Source organism: Leptonychotes weddellii, chromosome 7 (genome assembly GCF_054177405.1).
Source record: "Leptonychotes weddellii isolate Sample4059 chromosome 7, ASM5417740v2, whole genome shotgun sequence".
Lineage (NCBI taxonomy): Eukaryota > Metazoa > Chordata > Mammalia > Carnivora > Phocidae > Leptonychotes > Leptonychotes weddellii.
This window is the reverse complement of record NC_138375.1, coordinates 24,977,491-24,999,653: the sequence shown is the minus strand read 5'-3', so window position 1 is coordinate 24,999,653 and position 22,163 is coordinate 24,977,491. Positions and strand designations below refer to the sequence as shown.

At 45.9% G+C, this 22,163-nt stretch overlaps 1 protein-coding gene across 2 annotated transcripts in view; it reads left to right on the top strand.

Annotated features, from left to right (window-relative positions):
- AGXT2 (alanine--glyoxylate aminotransferase 2) overlaps positions 1-10,668 on the top strand; it is a 35,934-nt gene extending 25,266 nt beyond the window's left edge. For both annotated transcript variants that reach the window (XM_006735526.3, XM_031030434.2), the window contains exons 12-14: positions 1,340-1,489; positions 5,855-5,953; positions 9,956-10,668. In XM_006735526.3, the coding sequence (XP_006735589.1) occupies positions 1,340-1,489; positions 5,855-5,953; positions 9,956-10,063 (357 nt within the window). In that variant the 3' untranslated portion in view covers positions 10,064-10,668. The remainder of the gene's footprint in view (positions 1-1,339; positions 1,490-5,854; positions 5,954-9,955) is intronic.
- The last annotated feature ends 11,495 nt before the right edge of the window (positions 10,669-22,163 follow it).

The following is a 22,163-nucleotide window of genomic DNA, read 5'->3' as shown; positions in this document are numbered from 1 at the left end:
GAAGCATTAGACACAAAATAATTTATAATAAACCTCATATGCATGGGAAATAGAAGAAAATGTCGCTAGCTGGGAGCACTGAAATGTCTTTTTTATTTGAGTGGTACGTGATGGAGAGTCACCAACTGCTACCCTTGAATTTGGGTTAATTTTGGCCTGTCCTTTATATTCATTCTTCCTTCCTTTTGTTGTACCGTCATAAGGAGAAACTGAGTTCAGTGAGACCAATGAGGTAATTCAGCTGTTGTTCAGCCCCAGACCCTGAATTTCCCTGGTGCCCCCTCTGTTAAATGCCCTTGCTAATGTGCATAAGAGCATTTGCTTAAGTAAGTGCAGGGTATTACCGGAAGAATGCCCAAGACACGACTCATCGCGGTTGTTTGTGGGGAGGGAAACTTGGCAGCTTGGGGGACAGGGGTCAGCAAGGATCATTCTACTGCATACACGTTTATACATTCTGATTTTTGAACGAGGCACATGATTCACCTATTCAAAAAATTTTGAGCATTTTTAAATAAAAATAAGTGAGTAAAAGCTTCCCTTGCTGATTAAAAAGTATCTTCAAATATGATAAAATCACAAAATGAAAAGCGAGGGTAGGAATGTGTCATTTACTTCATTTTATAGACATGGCCAGCTTTTTTTTAAGTGTTGTGTCACCTCTACCAGGTAGAGAGGATTTAGGTGAACAAACAGGTCTTAAGTCATGAAGTCATGCAGTTATTATCAGCTAAATATAAATGTAGCATATTGTATGTAGTAGACAAAAATCACAGGTCTCTGCCATGAGTGGAAGCAGGTGAAAATTTTTTTGTATCTTCAGGGCCCTGGCTCTGGGCCCACACAGGGCTTCACTCAGCTCGCGAGGCCACGGCCCTGTGATGGAACACTTGGGCAATGACGGTCTGTGTCTGGCTGCTCCGCATAGGTCAGTAAGTTCCCAGGAGGGTGAGGATCAGTGACAGGTCTTCCCCCAGAACATTTGTCTTCTTCACCCCGGTATCCTCCTCTCAGCCAAGCCTGGCAACAATGATCCTCAAGATTATGGCATCTGTGTTACAGACTGCATTGAGACATGTCTTTTATTCTTTCCTAAATTTCTAATCACCCCTGAAGATGAGGAGGGTTTGGGGAAAGTATCCCCTATACCAAGCCTCTTTTTTCTCCTTACAGCAAAGCTTTTTGTAGTACAGGGCATGGTCACATTAGACTTTGGGTTCCAAGTGTCTGGTCAAGTTTCTGTAAAGAAGGTCAGACACATTTACCTCTCTGTGTTTCTCGGTCAATATTAGAACTTTTCTTTTTTAATGCAAGACCATTTGGGACTTTCTCTAAACAGGTGATTAAAGAAGAAAAGCTACAGGAAAACAGTCAAGAAGTTGGCACCTACATGCTACAGAAGTTTGCTGAGCTGCGGGATGAGTTTGAGATTGTCGGAGATGTCCGAGGCAAAGGCCTCATGATAGGAATAGAAATGGTGAAGGATAAGGTACGTTCTGATCTGCTGCGCTCTCTGTGACTTCTTGGGGTCGGGAAGAATTAAAGGAGGAAGCATGAGCTACAAGATCACTTCATTCATTCTCAGGGAGAGAGCACACCAAGCTCAGCCAAGATAAACAGGGAGTGCCAAACACTAGCAGGTCATCAAGAGTTCTAGAGGAGTGAGGGAGGGCATTTGGAACAGGGAGATGATATTTTTCCTGCCACTCAAGGCAAAGAACATTGGTGATGACTGAATATTTAGAATTAGACATATGGGGAAGGGAGGAAGTTATTTGGAGAGCAGCAGGTGGCCCAGAGAGCTCGTGAAAGTAAGGGAGAAGACCAGGAGAGAGTTGTGATGATGGTTTGGGGTGAGGACATTAAGGATCTATAGGATTTTGAATTTGTGAATATTTTCCATCTCCCAAGTAACCAGGCAGGGTGTGATTTTCTGATAACATTTCCCACTGTGGCCTCAAACTCAATATGACAACAATTAAACTTGGCATTTTCCCCCAAACTAGTTATCCCTCCTAGTTCACTGTTTCTGTTTCTCACCCTCCACGGTTCTCCCAGTTACCCAGCCTGTAACTCCTTCTCTCCCTTGTTTCTAGTGCCAAATCCTGTTGATCCTGTCTTTGCTACATCTCTCAAATCCTTCCCTGTGTCTCCATGGCTGCCCCTGCAGCCCATGTCCCTCTCCTCCATAAAAGCAAAGCCTAGACCCGCTGAGAGGAGCAACAGGGGGAGAATCTTGGCCCCAAGGTGAAGAGTCAGACTAACCCCTTCACCCTAACTCTTGTCCAACTTTCTCTTAAGTGGTTTCTTGCTATTTGATCTTAACACAGCATCCCAGTTTAGGAGGGTTGATGTTCAATTATTGTAGGACTCAGACCAGACCATGGATGTAAGACTCTTCCATTAATGCCACACAGCAGAGTCCATACAAAGCTGGAATGTTTAGACAAGATTTTAAAGCTAAGGGAAGACAACAGCAAAATAAGAGTAAGATGAGACTAGGCCCTCTGGCTCACAAGCCACAAATACTTATCTTCAGCTTGGGGCCCAATCAAGGGTGTTTTAAGGCTCAGAAGAGTCCATCCTAGTCCCCAGCCCAGGAGTTCCCCCAAAGATATCTACGCTTCAAAGTCCAGACTCCACAGAGGAAAACCCAATGAGAGAGGAGCGGTTCTTCTCTTTCCCACTGTTCCAAACCCAGCTTCTGCATGCTTAGAGACACATGAACAAATTGTTCATCAGGACTTCATCTGTGATGATTAAACATCAGCATCCTCCCACATGGCCACTGATACAGTACAAGCTAAATTATGGTACATCCATCCCACAATGGCATATTTATATGTTTGACAGGAAAGGTGTGCAAACTGTGTGATGGAAAAAATAAAACAGGCTATCAAATTGTATCTATCAAATGAGTTCTGCCATTTGGTAATGTTAAACATGGGCTCTGAAGGCAGACCACCCAGCTTTACATCCCAGCTCACCGATTCTTTAGTTCCATTCAAAGTCCACTCAATGCCATTCATTTCCCTACATCCAATGCCACTCAAACTTTTCCCCAACCATGGACCACAGGACTCTCCTGTCTGTATCTACCAGTGGAAATCCTAGCCCTTATCTAGATCCAACTCACACCCTAAAGCTTGTTTGTTTCTCCCCCATACAGGGGCTCCAGGCCTCAGAGAATCCCTCTAGCACCCACTCCCTAAAAAACTCCTTTGAACAGATCTTTCAAAACCATGTATTTGTTGATTCGGTTTTCATGCAGAAGTATCTTACTTTCCTAAATAAGTTATACAGTTTTGAGGCCAGGAATCATGCAGATGGTAAGTACTTTAAAAGCGTGTGTTGACTGAGTTCAGGTCCCTGCAACAATTCAGACCATGTTCACATAATTACAACAGCTCAGAACTTGGGTATAACACTGTCCACCATAACCCAGAATTGAAACTCCCATTTGCTGTTGGTGAGGACATATATTGGTACAGTCCTTTAGACAGCAATTTGCCTATATCTATCAACATCTTAAATGTATGCATCTTGACCTAGCAATTCAACTTCTAGAAATATGTCTGAAACAAATACTCATAGAAGTTTGAAAGTTATAGATGAGCAGGGATATTTGTGGCATTGTTTATAATCATAAAAAAAATTGGAAACAACATAAATGTCCAGCAATAAATGATCAAACAAATTACCAATAAACTCTGAAATATCAGGTAACCTTTAAGAAGATGAAGTCCCAATACAATGACATGGAAAGATGTCAAAGATATATTGTAAATTGTTAAAAGCAAATTGGAAAACCTTATAAAGTATGACTCATTTTTCTAAACATGCATATAGATGTATTTGCACACATAGAAAAAGTGTCTGGTTCACATGAAATTATCAACAGGAGGTGAACCTAGGAGTAAGATTGGGGGAGAGGAAACTTTCCATTTTACTTTATGCACCTCCATTTCAGTTTAAGGCTTTTTTCTCAATAAACATGGATTACTTTTATTTAAATGCAGATTTACGGGAGGTAGGGGCCAAAAAAAAGGTAAACCTGAAGAGACATTACACACCCACCAAGAGGTCGGTTAGGAACATGCCCACTCGATTATCAAGCAGCTGGGACACAGGCTTGAGCACAGGGCCTGGGCAGCGGTCCCGGGGCTGTGCCTCAGAGTTTTCAGCCCTGCTCTTCTCTGTGGAATGCATATAAGATGTTCAATTAGTCACAGCAGTTGAGGCCAGGGGATGATAAAATGGGCAAGGGAACAGGAACGGTGCTGGCCCAGTCCAGAGTGAGGCCAAACTCCACCTGTTCAGACCCTAACTGCCCAGCAAGGCCCCACCAACTCAACTTCCCCCAGGAAAACCTTTCCAGAGGGTGCTGAGTGCCCTCTGACGCCTCACTATTCCCACCCCGTATTTGACCACTTGACAGCTCTCACAGGTTACCTCAATTATTTTGTCATGTATTAGTCTTCTCCGTCTACTCGATGAGAACGTCAGGGGCAAGCAGGAATGCACGATGACATTTTAGGATCAGTGAGAAGATCCTGGTCTAGTCCCCCATCCCAAGTCCTCGTTATCTAACAGTGTGAAAGTCTGAATATTATTTTCCTTATCTCGAAGCTTTAAGACAGACAAAAATGTGAGCATCCCTGGGAGGTCCAGTCTTACTCTGTGCTGGAACAGACTTCAGAGGGAATGAAGGGTTGGGTGGGTGGGGGCGGGGGATGGATACTGAAGCCTAGAGGGAGGGTGGGTAGGAAGCCCCGAGAAGAACAAAGCTGGGACCCCTGGAGGGAGTCTTCTGTGCCTCACAAGGATGGCAGGGGCCGGCCCAGGAGCCAGGATCATGCCTTATGCATGTGAAACCAGAGAGCCAGACCCATGCTGATGCTCACCGCAGCTGTGCCACAGAAGAGAGATGGCGCTCAAGACAGGATCACAGCAATAACTCCCATGTGGGTACCTGCCAGGCATCTTACCAATCCAGATGCCCCAGGCTGCCCCAGGTCTTCTCATTCCATAGGCCAAGCCTGAGCCCCAAATGTCTGTAGTTTGGAAATGCCTGCAGGTCATGCAGACACACAGTCAGACTTGAAATGACTAAGTCAGAGGGAGGTGTCTGTACTCAGGCTCGGAAGACAGGAGACACACAGAAGGGGCGCCGGCCCCCAGCCCAGTGCCACCAAAGGGGTAGGGGCATGTCTGGACCCCCCAGGGAGAGACCAAACTCAGGTGCCTGGTAACCTGAAACAGCCTCAGCCTCCCCCACCCCCCCAAGTGCTTACCTTTCCTAACCCTGGATGATTAAGTCTTGGGGGAGAAAGAGCAAATTCCACAAGCCAGGGAGATGAGGACAGTAGGCCCCACCCCAGCTGCCCGGGCCCTGCTGTGGCGCAGGGAAAGCCTGGATCTTTGTAACTTTGGAGCCATTTCCTGGACTTTGAAATGAGCCCTTTACACGAGCAAAACAAAGTGAACAGTTGAGAATTACCACATCAATAAAGCCGACTCCAAATTTGGCTAGGAAAGAACCAAATTCCCAGGATAGCCATTAGCAGAGCCAAGATTCACTGGCTACCTGCATTCAACTTCATTTTTTCTTCAGGAATCTGGGATAAATTGGGATAAAAACAAATACTTTTAATAACACCACCCCCAAAAAAATTCCATCCAGCAATTAACAGATGTATTTTTCTAATAGCTGTATTCAGTTACAGCGAGGAGAGAGAGATTGAGAGGGAGAGAAGAGCACTGATGGCTCGAGTTGCTTTTTTTTCCTCTCTTGGAAATAACGCCCTTAACAATTCAAACCCAAATAGAAAATATATTTTAAATGTATTTGCAGGTGAGCAGGCAGCCCCTTCCCCAGGAAGAAGTCAATGAAATCCATGAGGACTGCAAACGCATGGGGCTTCTAATTGGCAAAGGCGGTATTTTTGCTCAGGTAAGAGAAAGGCCGGTCTTTCCCTATCCCTTTAGGTAGGCGTCTCCCTGACGTCCCAGAGCTGGTCTCTTTTCTTCCTGACCCAGCCCCACTTCCTCTAGGCATAATGCTCAGGTCTTTTCATGAAAAAGGTGCCGTGAGGCCTGAAGACCACCAGGGGGAGCTGTGTGCAAATGGTTTCGTTACCGCCGCTCTCGGAGGACCGTCTACCTAGGCTTAACAAGAGATGTGCACACCTACCAGAGGATTTACGGTACAGGTCACAGTAGAGTCATCACAACCATGCAATGACTAATTTCTCTCATGTATGAATTCGTTCTAACCCCGTGAAAGCAATTCTAGTCGGGAGGAACCTAACAGTGCTGGCAGGCCCAGGGGACCCTGCAGGAGAGGTGGGAGACCGCCCTGGCTGGGTCCCTAATGAGAACTCAGAATCAGCCACTCCCAGGGCCCTTCACCCATGCAGAGTCCGGCTCTGCCGGCTCCTTTCTGGAAAGGCCAGGAATAGTCCCAGGCAGGGGTGGTCCTGGTGCGGCCCTGCGCTCTGGGCCTGTGCTGCAGCTGCTAGGAAAGCCTTCTCCCCGATCTCTCACACCAGCAGGACCCTCACCCTGAAGTGGCTCCAGGGCAGACATGGAAGATTTAGTGTAGCTTCTGCTCCTCCCCTAATTTGTCCTTGTCCTTTGTCATGTTCGTCCTTCTCCCCGGTTTCCCTGCTCCATTCCTGCCCTGCATTCTCGTTGAGTGAACACTCTGGCCTCCTACTTCTCAGAGAACATAGAAGCTCTTAAATAAGATCTCTATGTAAACTCATCTGCCCCCACATCCGTTTCTTACTTCCTCTCCTGAAGATTCACTTCAGGAAGTGTCTCTCCTATTCAGATTTAGATCGTGGACCTGTGCCCTTGACTCTTGACACTCTCCAGCTTTGTTCAAGGGGACATCACTGTGTTCCCTTGTATCTGTAACTTCTCCTCAACTTCCCCTCACCCTGTTAAGAAATAGGCTTACAGCTCTCCCAGCCCAAATCAAACCACCTCAAACAAAACCAGAATGAGCACTTTGGCTGGGACATTCTCTCTGAGTTTTTTCTAGTCCCGGTCACAGGTATTTTTCTGTACAAATTAATGATTAAAAATCCTGTAACTTATAAAAACATGAAACAGTTGTTTACATGCTTAGTTATTTCTTAGTTATTTGGAAAACATGTAAGTGCTAAGCAGCTGTTGCTATGCTAGAACTAACGTTACAATGATCACTAAGATCCAGTCCCTCCCTTCCCGGAGCTGGCAGGAAAGACAGACATATAGCAAATTAGGGGCGCCTGGGTGGCTCAGTCGTTAAGCGTCTGCCTTCGGCTCAGGTCATGATCCCAGGTCCTGGGATCAAGCTCCGCATCCGGCTCCCTGCTGGGCCCGGAAGCCTGCTTCTCCCTCTCCCACTCCCCCTGCTTGTGTTCCCTCTCCCGCTCCCCCTGCTTGTGTTCCCTCTCTCACTCTCTCTCTGTCAAATAAATAAATAAAATCGTTAAAAAAAAAAACCCAGCAAATTAGAATACAATGTAGCAAGCTCGTCTACAGCTATAAAAAGGGATATCACAGGAGGAAAGAGAAGGGACTCCCAGCCCAGACTTCCTAGCTAGGCTGAGCCTTACACAATGAGATAAACACTCAGCGTGTGCAGAGACCTGGCCGACTGCAAAGAGCTACAAGCTCAGCTGTGTGGCTGAAGCATAAGGCTTGAGGCGCTGAGTGGTAATAATACAAACCCTTAATGCTTGTCAGGCACTGTTCTAAACATTTTGCATTGACTCATTTAATGCTCTCAACAAGCCTATGAAATAGATACTATTATTGTTCTAATTTTACAGATGAAGCAAAAGAGGCACAGAGAGGTTAAGTAAGCTACCCAAGTCACACAGCTAGTAAGTGGCAGAACCAGGACCCAAGCTCAGGCAGTCTGATTTCTTTGTCTGTCCTCTGGGGAGAATAAGCCTGAGGGGCCAAGACTGGGGGCAGTGAACGGGAGGGGGGTGGCCCGTGGTGCTGTTTAAACTGTCTCCGCAGTAGCGGGATTAAGGGCACATTCAGGGAACGGTTCCAGAAGGGTGAAGTGCGCAGACTGGGATGCGAAGCACGAGGCAGAGTCGGGGATCAAGCCTCCTGTCTAACTCGGTTGAGAGATGGCAAGGACGAGCGCCGCTGTGAACATGCGCCGTCTGAGGGGGTTACGGACATCTGTTCCTGCAGACAAGTCGGTAGCTCAGAGGAGAGAACCGGGGCCAAGTCACGATTTTTGGAGTCGTCAGCCTCCCAGCGGGGAGAGGAGGACGTCTCCGGGGAAGGGAGTCGCCATGGGAAACGCCGCAGAGCCGGCCACACACCTGCGCCGCACCCGCCTTTACCCGCGGGAGGCAAGGCGCCCAGACAGAGGACAGACAAGGGCCCAGAGGTGCGAGGAGTTAGCAAGCCCCGGAGGCTCGAGGGGGCGAAGTTCAAGGGGAGGGAGGGACCCAGGCGCCCTAGGCGGCGTCCCAGCCGGGACGGTGAGGGCTGAAAAATGCCCCCCACCGGGCTCCCCACCGAGCAGCTCCCCGGCGGCTGAGGCCAGAGAGGCGCCCGGAGGCTGCTGGAGGCCGAGGCCTCCCGGGCTGCGGTGGGTCGGGGTGTGAAGAGACCAGACGTGGGCAGAGTGAACAGTAAAGGCCAACAAGCACCAACCCCTCTTTTGAGTCAGTTTGGGTAATAGGAGACAATCGCGTTTGTATAGTGGCTGGAAGGGGGGCGTGGGGGGCGTGGGGGGCGTGGGGCCGACAGCTCTTTATCTGGCGTGGTTTGGATTTAGGTTGGCAGAGGTGTAAGTCGGCTTGTTCACGGGTTGGGGGGGTGGTCCGAGAAGCTGGGGACGCCCGAGAGGAGGGGATGCTTCCCGGAGGGAACGGGGTGGGGGGGGGGCGCGGCTCCAGGGCCCAGGGCTCACTTGCATAGGATAGACGCCTGGTCCTCCTCACCTTCAGGCGGGGATGTAAGACTGGAGGTGGGAGCACACGAGTTTCTAGAAAGATCTTGCCTGACAGCTTCTGAGCCGCAGGGGGAAGGTCGTCTGTGGCACGGAGGGAGAGGCGTGGGAGCTGGGGGAGCAAACTGAGAGGGAGGGTAAAGTTTCCAACCGGGAAGGACGAGGACAAGAGAACTTAGGACCAGCAGAAGTTGGAGCGGCTGAAACAGTAGTGGTGCCCGTCTGTCCGTCTGCCCGGCGGCGGGACGTTCTCGGACCCTTCCCGCAGGCCACGGTGGGGTGGGCGGTGCGCTTCAGCCCCGGCGCGGCCCCCGCAGGCGCCTGCTGCGTGCAGGCGGCGGCGGCGGGTGCGGGGCGCGCGAATTGAGGGCCCGCTGGGAAAGTCGTGCACATTGGCAACCGGACGCGGCTGGCCGGGCGGGAGTGGGAGGAAGACGCGGAGCGGGGCGGCAGTCCGGAAGCCCATGGGGGATTGAGGAGACTGAAGTGTTAGTGAAAAGGGCAGATGTAGTGGGAATCCGAAATTAGATTGTTCCTAATGAAGAAGAGGCTCTTGGCGCTGGCCTTGAGGGGGTAGGGAGGGGAGGGTGGATGCAGAGGAGCAGAGATGAAGGTTCTGGGAGTCTTGCCAATCAGGAAGCTAGTTTGTAGGGTTGTAAACCCGGACATGGAGGCCACCCTCGGTACCCGCAGAAATTAGGTGTAGATAGGTGCCCGAGACTTCAGTGAAGGTGGTGGAAGGACCAGGAGGTGAGCAGATGGCAAAAAAAGGAAGAGGTGCAGAGCCAGATGGTACCAGAATTGTTAGGAGATTAGAAGGTGAATGGCCTGGGTACAGCATTGGCGAGGGAGGAGACCAACCCAGGAGGGAAATAGAAGACATGTCATAAAAATAAGGTTTAAGAGTCTTAGCTTAGTGCATTTTCTCAAAGTTATATTTGATTCTATGATGATCTGTTGCTCTATTTTCCTTTGTCTCCTCAGACATTCCGCATCGCGCCCTCAATGTGCATCACTAAACCAGATGTTCATTTTGCAGTGGAAGTATTTCGGTCTGCCTTAATCCAACACATGGAGAGAAGAGCTAAATAAATTTTTAAAAAATAAAAAAACAACAAGCTTCAAGAACTTCCCCACTTATGTTCAAGGGTTAACTTGAGGAATTCAATTAGATAATTGGTATAAGTTGTATAGGACATGGTTGACTGCCTGTCAGCCAAATGTGTTACCAGAGTCCCCATTATCTTGAGAACTCCATCCTTCAGGAAAGGATCTTTATCCCTAGCTCAGAGAATAAATCCTAATTATTCTAGGTTAGTTACCGTCATTTAGTTCCCCCTGTCAGGATTGGTTTATGCATGACATGTGACCTGTTTGGGGACGACGAATCCTGAAGGAAAATATTTTGGTGGAGGTGCCTTCAGGTTTCTTTATTAAAGAAGTTTCTTTAATAAAGGTTTCTTTGTTCTTCATTCTTCATCACCAGAAGACATGTCTTCTTGCACTGATCATAGGTTGTTCTCAAATCATGTCAGCCATTTTGAGGCTATGAAGACAAAGCTTCTTTGCTGGGGTTGGAAGGTAGAAGGAAGCTGAGTCCTTAGTAATGTCAATGAGCCTCTGAGTTAACCAATCCTAGATTCTTACCTTGGAGCTTCTTGTTACATGAGATAATAAATTCTGTGTATTGCACAGCCTTTTGGATTTAAGCTTATTATCTATTATTGCAGCCATAAACATCCTAAGAGATGATGTGGAAAATACCCCAGGTTGATAACTGTCCCCTTCTTTTTTAACTCCCTTAAGATATCTGTCAGAGCTTTCTACTCGATCTCCACTTCCATCACCCCACCCTGAACTAAACCCTCATTACTCCTATTGCAATAGCCTCCAAGACCAGAATTTTTCAAACTTTAGTCATTAAAATGCACATTCCTAGTGTTTTTTCCCCATATGTGTATACCACCCATCGTAGAGTTGACTTAATATTTTTCCTTAATTTAACTTGTTTTACTTAGAGGTATTTGACAGTAACCTTTCTATAATAATAATAAATGGGAAATCAGTACTTCTTGTCATACTGGAAAGTAATCATACAAATAAAATAAACACAAAGCAATGTAATTCAGCTCTGGCAAGATGCAATTGCTTGCCGATGTTCCCAGTCTGAAGCTTGTTCAAAAGGGAGACTAGAGAGTATTTGAAGGGTGTCAAAAACTACTAGCAAACTGATACCCTCTCCTTAACACAAACAGAAGAGGGTCCACAGAATTGAAAGGGAAACGACCTTCTCAGCATGCAGTTAGATGTTTATTTGAGCTGTGTCCTGTCCGATGCCGTGTGCTCGTGGCCTACCCCCTGGGTGTCTGTTCCACTAACACATCCTACACCTCACTGCCAAATTTGTCTCCCGTGGGCATTGACTTAAACATGGCATTCCCTTGTACGAAACCTTTCAGTTGCTCCCCATTGCACCCTGGATAAGATCAATACCCCTTTAACAAGGAGCTCAATACCCTCCAGTATCCAGTTGCCAAACAGAGTGAACACTTTAGAAATGCTCTGTTTTGACAAGTGGAAAGATCACTGAATTGAAAGCCAAGTGATCTGAATTCTAAGCTCAGTTCTTACACCACTTATTTGCTCTAGTTGACCTTGGGTAAGCCTTCTAACCAATTTTTAAACCTCATTTTGTTCCCAGTCTTACCGATACTTGCCCTTCCCACCTCCTGAGCTGTGTTGGGAGTCAAGTAAGCTAATGAATGTAAAAGCACTTTGAACTATGCAGATAGAAATTCTTCCCTTTAAGCTGCATTTCTCTTCTTCCTTTACTAGAAAACTTCCCAAGAGCAGTTTTTGTGCTTCAGTGATCCTTCCTTGCCTCCTGTCCATGTCTCAACAATTAGGATCTCACTCCTGCCTCTCATTCCTTGGAAACTGCCTTCTCAAGAGGCCATCAGTGACTCCCTTATGGCCAATACTTAATGTTTCTTTTGAATGTTCTTTCTTTTTCTTTTTCTTCTATTTATTTATTTGAGAGAGAGAGTGAACAAGCAAGGGAAGCAGGCTCACCACTGAGCAGGAAGCCAGATTCAGGACTCCATCCCAGGACCCTGGGATCATGACCTGAGCTGAAGGCAGACGCTTAACCAATTAAGCCACCAGGCACTCCTGAATGTTTTTTCTAAACAACTGCTTCTTTTTTTTTTTTTTAATTTTATTGTTATGTTAATTGCTCCTTTTTGAATACTATTTCCTTGGCTTCTGCAATGTGGTCCTTCTATCTCAGATGGCTCTTCTCAGTCTCTTTCCTGGCAACTCCTCAACTACAAGGTTCTGTCCTGGGCCATACCTTCTTCCATGCTATACTCTCTCCTCTAAGTAACCTCATCTACTTTGGGAATTTCACCTGTCCTAACTATGCTGATGACTTCCAAATATTCATCTTCGGTCTCACCCTTTTTTCTGAGCTCCAACCCCAAGATTCTAGCCGTCTAGACATCTTCATTTGGATGTCACAAGGACACTTCATATTCAGCATATCTGACGGAAAACACACTGAATATCTCTCCTCCAAGGAACCCCTTCTGGATTAATGGTAACTTTTTGTCTCGGGCTCACAACTTAGGGCATTATTTTCCTCCGTTATATTTTTGCCTTTCATATGACTAATCTCATGAATACGTTCTCCAGCATAGTTTTTCTTAACCAATCCTAGATTGGTTATATGCCCATTTATTACCAAAACTGCCTTAATTTGGGCCATCATTCTCACTTCTAAACTATTTAAACTACCTCCTAACTGGTATTCTGGACTCTTTCCTAATCCATTCTCTGCACTGATACCAGAGTCACCTACTTAAACAATAAATATGATCACATCTCTCATCGCCTGAAGCCTTTGAGGGTTCCCTATTGTCCATGGAAGAAGTCTAAACTCCCAACTATTATGACATTCAAGAGCCTTCACAATTTGCTCCCAAACCACCTTTTTGAGCTTTACTCTTGCTGTTCTTTCCATGCCATGCACATCGGTTCTTTGATCCCATAGTTCACTCTACCTGGAACGTTCTTCCTCTCCTCTTTGTCCGTGGAAATCATGGTGTTAGGAGGATTGGAAAAAGAAGCCAAGACTCACTCCTTTGTTCTTCTTCAAAGCCTTCCCATTTTCAATACTCCTTTTCTTTAAAAATAAAGTAAAAGGAAAGAACATTGAAAATAAAGATTATGATAACTATTTAGGAATTTAGCAAAACATGAAGCGGAAACAATGAAACACAAATTTAAATAAAACCAAAAGCAAAACAAAATGTTTCCCTGCTCCAGCCCAGGTCCCTGCCAATGCCAGAACATAGTCTCCTGGAAGAAATGGGCTAAAGGGTTTTAGTTGTTCATATAAATTCATAGAACATAGTCCTTGTGGCTTCCTGAGTCCTATAGGATCTTTGTGTATGCCTAACTGTGCACTGTTATTCTCCCACCTCCAGGGGTCACTCTAGAGTAAAAGCCGGGAATGGAATTCTGCAGGGTAAGGGGGTCCTGGGCCTCGTTTCCTGACTATGACAGTTGATGGCTCTATCTGAGTGCCTGTTGATTAGGAGAAACTGCTCCTCTTCCTTGAAGAGCATTTGGGGACTTAAGATGCATAAACCATCAGAAGCATGGAGCAGAAAGAGCAAAAATGATGGCCTTCGAGCCTGGATGGTCATTCCCTTCTCTCACGAATTTATAAACATGATGGATTCCTGCTTCTTTCCATTTGGAGCCGTGGGCAGGAGCTTCGCACCCCCATTTTCCCCCTTCCATTTTCTGCTCTACCCACAGGAGGTGGGAGGTAAGCCAGCTTACATAAGGCAAGGAGCCCACATTCTTGCCAAGCTCTTTTTTATTTCCTTTCTTGTTAAAATGGTCTAAAGTGAAGATAATGAACACTCAGCTCAAGTAAACTTTTTTCCACACAAGGAACATATTGACAGTTCATCATGTGATTAGAATATAACAGTAAAATGTCGGTAGCTGTTTAAAAATTCTTGAAATGCCAATCCACTCAGGAGGGAGTAATTAAAATTAAAAAAAAAAAACCACCATCACATCAAGCTTTGGCTATGCCATTATTAACGATTATAGAGAGATGTAAAATAACACTTATAAAGAGATAATACAGCAACAAACTATGCTTTTATTTGTTTTATAAAACTCCATTTTTTATATCAGTGTAGTTTTTGACGCTCCGTAATTCAGGCTAACCTCAAATGGTATCTCTAAACTATGGGAGGACTTAATTCTTCTACCTTTTAAATCCCACTTAAATCTTACCTTTCTTGTAAAGAACCACAAAAGAATAATAGAGAAACATCACAACATTGGCCAGTTGTTCATCAGAACGCCAATGGCAGAGCGTCCTCAGCAGAGCAGGTAGAAGACTGCTGGGCCCCGCATCAGCCGATCGCTCTGGGTTCATGAAAGCTGAAGACTCCCTTCCAACTGGGCACAAGCAGTAAAAATGGGTCATAGCTTTGCCCCATTAAAAATGGGTACAGTAGCATACAACTCCACAAAGTATCTCAACAAAAACAAAGGTCCCCCTAGTTTAGTAAGAGCGAAGACACAGAAGCAAACGTTTCTTTACGCCAACCCAGCGCAGGGAGTGTTTGGCAGAACTGGAAGTGTCATGCTAGCGTCCATGATGCAGAGCCGCCGCGCCCAGAGATGTCGAGAACACAATCTAATTACGAACTGGGCGGGGAGGGTCCTTGCAGGCAGCAGCTCGTGAAACACGAACCTTTAATCGGTCGGAACAACACGATGCAAGGGAGTGAGCCTGCGCGCTCTCTCCACTTGATTGCTCTCCGGCAAATTCCCCTCTCTGTGCAGAAGCTTCCCCTGTCCAGAGAATAATAATAGAACCTCATGGAACCTGTATGAGGATTAAATAAGAAAATACACTGGCAGCTACTCAATTAAGGTTAACTCTTCCCTTGGCGTCTCTTGCCTTCTGACAAGAACTGCCTTGGTCCGTGCTTGGTTCTCACTGCCTTGGGCTAATGTTTATTCCCGTGTATACAACTCATCTCCCTAACCAGACTTGCCGCGACTGGCAGGGTGAGCTCATCTTCTCCATCCTCATATGCCTGCCTAACACGGGGAACCTCACCAAAAGCAAGAACCAGCTCTTCTGGGTGCTGCGGGCCTTTTATCCCTAGATGCTACAATGTGACCAACAGCTGAAGGCAACCATGAGCCCATCTGAAATAAACAATGAGCCATCTGATACAGGCTTGTGTGTGTGTGTGTTCAGAAACCTATATATTTAGAAATATATACAGTATATATATTTAAACATGTGGAATATATAACTGAAACATATATGGAAATAAGTATTTGGAAATGTTTGTGTAAGTGTAGAATTTCAGGTAACAAAAGTACCTAGGATTATTTTATTTGTTTGTTAGTTTGTTTTAAGATTTATTTATTTAAGTGATCTCTACACCCAACATAGGGCTCCAGCTCAGAATCCTGAGATCAAGAGTCCCATGCTCTTCGGACTGAGCCAGCCAGGTGCCCCTGGGATTATTTTAGAAAGTAAGGAAGCCACCCTTGGATGAATTGTGAGAACACCATAGTATCCACAGGAAGAATTGAAAGGGCTCCCAGATACCCCTCCTGCCTTCTCCAAGGGGGTGTCCCAATTCTTCACACTCTCCTCAGGTCCCCCAGTTCACATCCCTGTTGTGCTCACACTGGTCTCCCCCTCCCAGGACCTGTGCTCACCCTCCTGTCTTCCTCCCGCAGCGCCGCCCTCCCCACGCCCGCAGGCTTCCCCACCCACGGCTTCCTCATCCTTCACGAGCCGGGAGCCACATTCAGGGGCACGTTGTTATTTTACAGAAACCGTTGTTCTCTCCCCCTCAATCACTCCATGTTCTCTCAGGATCTTGCTACATAAATTGTTCATTCTCTGCTGGATTTTCCCCTTCTATGTTCTTCTTCCTTCTTCCCCTCAACCTATAAATGTGCTTCTCTCTCCTATAGAAAAAAAGTCTTTAAGCACATCTCCTCTTCCTAAAAGTGACGTTGCTGTGAAGAAATTGTGGGGTGCTGCTCCAACCTTTCCTCAGGGCCCTGCAAGCTGGCTCCTGGAAACCTGTTCTTTTAAAAGTCACCAGTAACTAGAGGCACCTGGGTAGCTCAGTTGGTTAAGTGTCCGACTCTTGGTTTCGGCTCAGGTCATGATCTCAGGGTGGCGAGATGGAGCCCCACATCAGTCTCCATGGTCAGTGCAGAGCCTGCTTGAGATTCTCCCTCTCCCTCTGCCCCCCTCCAAACCCACGCTCGCTCTCTCATTCTCCCTCTCTCTCTCAAATAAATAAATAAATCTTTAAAAGTCACCTGTAACCCCTGTAATGGTTATTCTTATGTGGCTACTTGACTGGCCATGAGATTTTCCAGGTATCTTATTCACTCTTTTTTCTGGGTGTGTCTATCAGGGTGATTCCAAAAGAGATTAGCATTTGGATAGGTGGACTGTGAAAGCAGATGGACCTCCCCAGCCTGGGTGGGCATCACGCCGTTTGCCGGGGGTCTGACTAGAACAAAAAGGTGGAGGAAGATTGGATGTGCCCTGTCTCTGTCTGACCACTAGAGCTGAGAAATCAGTCTCCTCCTGCCCGGCATCCCTGGTTCTCAGGGCTTCAGACCCAGACTGGAATGTGCACCTTCAGCTCCTCTCCTGAGTTCTTGGGCCTTCAAACTACAGCTGGCTTCTCTGGGTTTTCAGCCTGCAGATGACAGACTGTGGGACTTCCCAACCTCCCTAATCATGTGATCCAATAACTTATAAGAAATCTCTTTCTAGATATAGATATATATCTATGTAGATATATATACATATAGAAAATCTACTTACATAGATACATATGTGCATCGGCCTATACAGATACATACATACATCTATATAGATAAATAGATGGCTAACTAGCTGGCTAGCTAGACCCTACTGGTTCTTTTTTTTTTTTTTTTAAGATTGTACTTTTAAGTAATCTCTACACCCAATGTAAGGCTCCAACTCACAACCTCAAGATCAAGAGCTGTATGTTCTACCAACTGAGCCAGCGAGGGACCCCAATTCTATTGGTTCTGTTTCTCTGGAAAACCCTGACTAATACACCCCCTTAACTGCTAAGTTCAACAGAATGTCTTCAGCCCTCACCTTACTTGGCATCTCCGTGGCAGCTGAAACTACTGGTCACCTTCTTCTTCTAGAAATTCCCTCCCTCTACTTTTTTTTTCCTAATGGCTCCACACTCTTCCATCATCTTACCCCCTCTTGAGTCTTTTGCCTTCTTATGCACTGGTTTTTGTTTAGTTTGCTCCCAGATGCTGTTATACCACAGGGATTTTTACCTTAAGCTCTTTTTTCCCCTCTCTGTATACTTCATCTGAGTGATTGCATCCATGATCCATGATGCAAGGCTTTTTACTATCTAGCTGCTGAGGATTCCCAAACATACCTCACCTCCAGGGCAACCTCCCCATGGCTTAGAGGCTCGTGCTGTCAGCAACTCCTTGAACATTTCCCCTAAGTACCTCCTGCATTCTCTTCCTCCTCCCTGGAGCACAGGTTGATCCAGCTGCCTTCTTGCTGTAAGTGCCTGGTGCCGGTAATTCCCCACCCACCCCAGCCAGTCCAAACCAAACTTCTGACTCTGGCTTGCCTCCCTGCCATCCGTTTGTGCTGCCCCCGTAACTGCTGGTCACAGCTTCCTCGCCTCCTCTAACTGCCCCAGCCCCGGCTCTCATGACTAGTTGGGAGTGTTTCAGCGCTGGCCCTTGGTACACTTTGGGCCTTCTTTGTCTTAGTAATTGCCCTGTTCCCTTCCTTGTCGCATGGCCCACCCTGCCAGTCATCCTCATCCTCACCCATGCAAGAGTTTTCCAGTTATCTAACTCTTTCTCTGCTCTAGCTCAGAGCCTCAGTTTGCAGGCATCATTGATTGCCACTTGAAGCGAATTTTTAAAAAGCAAAAGGTAGGAGGAGAGAATGAAATTATGCCAGAAATAAAATATTTTTAGGATTTTTTTTCTTCCCATGATGGTACTAGGGGTACATCAATGTAGTAAGTGAACTTTAGCAGAGGTGTCATTAAAAACCACTCTTCCAGCGAGTTCCATTCGGCACCACCACCCACCAGGACCTGGCACCGGGACTTGATCCATGCTCCTCCAGGGGTCCTGAGCCCGTTCCACCAACCTGGGTTAGAGGGCCCTCTTTATCCTTGCTAACAGCCCTGGAGTCAACTCCTAGACCCGTCCAGTAACACCCCTTCCTTCTTTTTAGCAATATTCTACCCTCCATCTTCTTTTTAGCAGGGAGCTTTTCCCCTTTCCAGGAACATTGCCTTCCCCTACATGTACACCTCTTTTTGTACTTCTTTAAGTAGAATCTTACACCCAGAATTAACTGCTCCCTTACTTGTCTAACTCATCCAGAAGGATTGTGGGGAGAGGTGGTGGGTTTGGGTACAAGGAAGCAGGATGTATTTTCACTCAATCCTTTTCGTGCAGCAAAGAAAGGGTAAAAAAAAAAAAAAACAGTTTAGTTTCTGTATTAAAGTTCTGAAGATTCAGATTTTGCCACTCTCGAAAATACCTTTCAGAAATGCATGCTGTCTAGATGCACAACTTTAAAAGAATATATTTGAACAAGAAGGACAAAGCTGAAGGATTCACATTTCCTGTTTTCAAAACTGATTATGAAGCTACAGTAATCAGAACAGTGTGGTACTAACATAAAGACACACTTTTAGACCAAGAGAATAAGATAGAGAGCCCAGAAATAAACTCTCTCGTAAATGGTCAATTTTTTTTTTTAAAGATTTTATTTATTTATTTGAGAGAGAGAGAATGAGAGAGAGCACATGAGAGGGGGTAAGGTCAGAGGGAGAAGCAGACTCCCTGCCAAGCAGGGAGCCCGATGCGGGACTCGATCCAGGGACTCCAGGATCATGACCTGAGCCGAAGGCAGTCGCTTAACCAACTGAGCCACCCAGGCGCCCGTAAATGGTCAATTTTTGACAAGGGTGCCAAGACCATTCAATGGAGAAAGGATAATTTCTCAACAAATGGTGCGAGGCAAACTGGATACCCATATGCAAAAGAATGAAGCTGGACCCTTTCCTTACAACATATACAAAAATTAGCCCAAAATGGATTGAAGACTTAAATATTGAGCTAAAACTTTAAAAGTCTAGAAGAAACACATAAAAAAATCTTCATGCCATTGGATTTGGCAATGATTTCTTGGATAAGGCAACAAAAGAAAAAATAGGTAAATTGGGCTTATTCTGAATTAAAAGTTTTGTGCATCAAAAGCACTGAGAGAGTGAAAAGACAGCCCAAAGAATGGGGTAATATGTTTGCAAATCATATGTCTGATAAGGACTAGGAATTGAGACTGTATCAAGAACTCCTCCAACTCAACAAAACAGCCCAGCTCAAAAATGGGCAAAGGACTTCTCTAGCCATTTCTTCAAAGATAATATACAAATGGCCAATAAACACATGAAAAAAATGTTCAACATCACTAGTCATTAGGGAAATGCAAAGCAAAACCACAGTGAGATACCATTTATACCTGTTAGGATGGCTATTATCCAAGCATACACACACACACACATACACACACACACAGAGTAACAAGTATTGGGGAGGATATGTAGAAATTGGAAACCTTGTACATTGCTGGTGGGAATGCTTTCCATTATGGAAGCAGTGTGGTAGCTCCCCCCAAAAAGTGAAACACAAAATTACCATACAATCCACTTCTGGGTATACATCCAAAAGAATTAAAAGCAGGAATTCTAACAGATATTTGTATAATTGTGTTTATAGCAGCATAATTCAGAATAGTCAAAAAGTGGAAATAACCAAGGGCTTTCTGGATGAATGGATAAACAAAATGTGGCCTATGCATAATGATGGACTAGTACTCATTCTTCAAAAGGAAGGAAATCCTGTCACATACTACCGCCTGGATGAACCTGGAAAACATGATGCTAGGTGAAATAAGGCAGCCACAAAAGGACAACTACTGTGTGGTTCTGCTTGTATGAGGAACCCCGACCAGGCACATTCATAGAGAGAGAGAGTAGAATAGAAGTTAGCAAGGGTGGGGGGAGGCAGGGATGGGAAGTGATTGGTTAGCAGGTCCAGAGTTTCTGTGTGGGGTCATGAAAAATGAATAAATGGATAGTGGTGAGGGTCGTGCAACACAGAATGTGCTTAACACCACTGACCTATATACACTTGGAAATGACTGACATGGTAAATTTTACGAGTTTAAACATTTTTGCAAAGAAGATACTCACGTGTAGGGAACACTTTCTCCAGCAAGCACAGACTGCAGGATTAATATAGAGCTTTGGATTACATAAAGCAGTGCAAGGACACAGGGAATCCATTGCCTTAAAGCCAACAGGCCTCACTTCTCTGTCTCTGGGTGAGAAAAAAATGTTCACTGCAGCACCGAGAACTCATGTCTTCTCTTTGCGTCTGGGTTTCTCAATACCAGACCTTTGGTCTGCGGCGCCTACAACTTTCGTCTGTAAGTAGATGTAAATACCAGCAGTGGTCACCGTCCACTGAGCGCCCTTACCAAAGTAGGGGACAGTCTGTTCCCGGCAGCAGTGCTCTTCTCTGTAAAACGAGCAGGTTGAACTAGATAGGTCAACTCGAAGACCCATCTCAGTGCTAGCATTTTCCTGCTCCCTGAAACTTTAAAGAAGTAGGTACATTGGGAGGGCTTCGGTATAGTTTTTCCTGGAAACAGAGCGGAAGTGGATTTTTGAAGGGTCTGGGCTCAGTGACTTCGGGGCGTGGTTGTTGCAGACTCGCTCAGTCCTGAGTTCTAAGGTCTCCTGGAGAACAGGCGAGTTTCTAAGCGGCTAACAGGATGCAGACGGTGCTAACGATGTGGGAAATTGGAAAGACCTGGGAATATATGGACTATGGAAGACTCTCTTTCCTTGAAAGGTCAGAAAATGCCTCAGGCTTCCCTCGACTGCTTGAATCCGTTCTGATTATGCTGTCTCTCGGCATTCTACCAGGCAATCTGCTCTTACGTCACATTGTTTTCCATCCTGTGATGAAGCTGATGGCTCGTGAGGAAAGTGTCAGGCGCAAATGATAAACGATTGAGAGATGGGAGGATTTTGCTTAGTAAGATTACCGTGCGTTAAAAAAATGACAATGAAGCTTTAGATGTTAAGGCTTCCACAGGAGTAACAAATCAACCCCTAAAATTTCAAAATAGACTATTTAAAAATGTATAATGCTATTATCAGCCCCCTGCCCCCAGCAAAGGGTGATAATGGGGAGAGGTCATTACTTCATCTTCTCAGGAGGTGAGACAGTGCTAATACTGACAATGATAAAGAATTAAACTGAATGTTAATTAAATTTTAAAGAAAATAAGACCTGGGTCTAACAGGCTGAAGTTTCCATTTGGAAATGGACTAGGGGATCGAAACAGACAACAGCCCTCACCGCCTATTTCTGCTTGCCTTGGGCAGAGTGACTTGAGGAACAGGCTCCCCGGCAGTGGTGAATGGAGTATACCCTTCCAAAAGTTCCATTGTTTTGCTCTGGAGGAAGAATATAAGTGTCAGATGGTAGAGGAATTCAGAAGAAGAAAAACTTAGACTGAGGAAATATTGGGGAAGCTTCATGCAAAAGGAGTCATTGAAACAACATTGCTCCAAGGCAATGTTAGGGGCATCAGGGGCTCCTGCTCGGGGCCCTCCGCTTTAGAGGGGTCCCATCCTGGTCTTGCTTTGAAGTCTAGGCCATAATCCAGACACACAGTTCCCCAGAACTCCCACATCCCCTGCCCAAATAGCTCCAAGCTCATGTGCAGGGTGTCCGTGGGTCTCCCCTCCCCCCGAGGAGCTGGTTGCAGGCGTTTAGAAGGAACTTGGAAAGGGGTGCTGAGCTGTCTACAAAGCCGGACGGAGCTGAGGCTGGGAAGACAGGGGCATGAGCAGTCAGGGGTCGGGTCTCCCCATGCCACCACTCTCCGGTAGGGAATGCAAGGAATCTGAGGACTCAAAATTGGAACCTGACCTTTTGGGTCTTTATCAAGTTATAATTAGCAGGGAAGGAGGATAAAGCATATTTAACTTAATAGTTTGTTAGC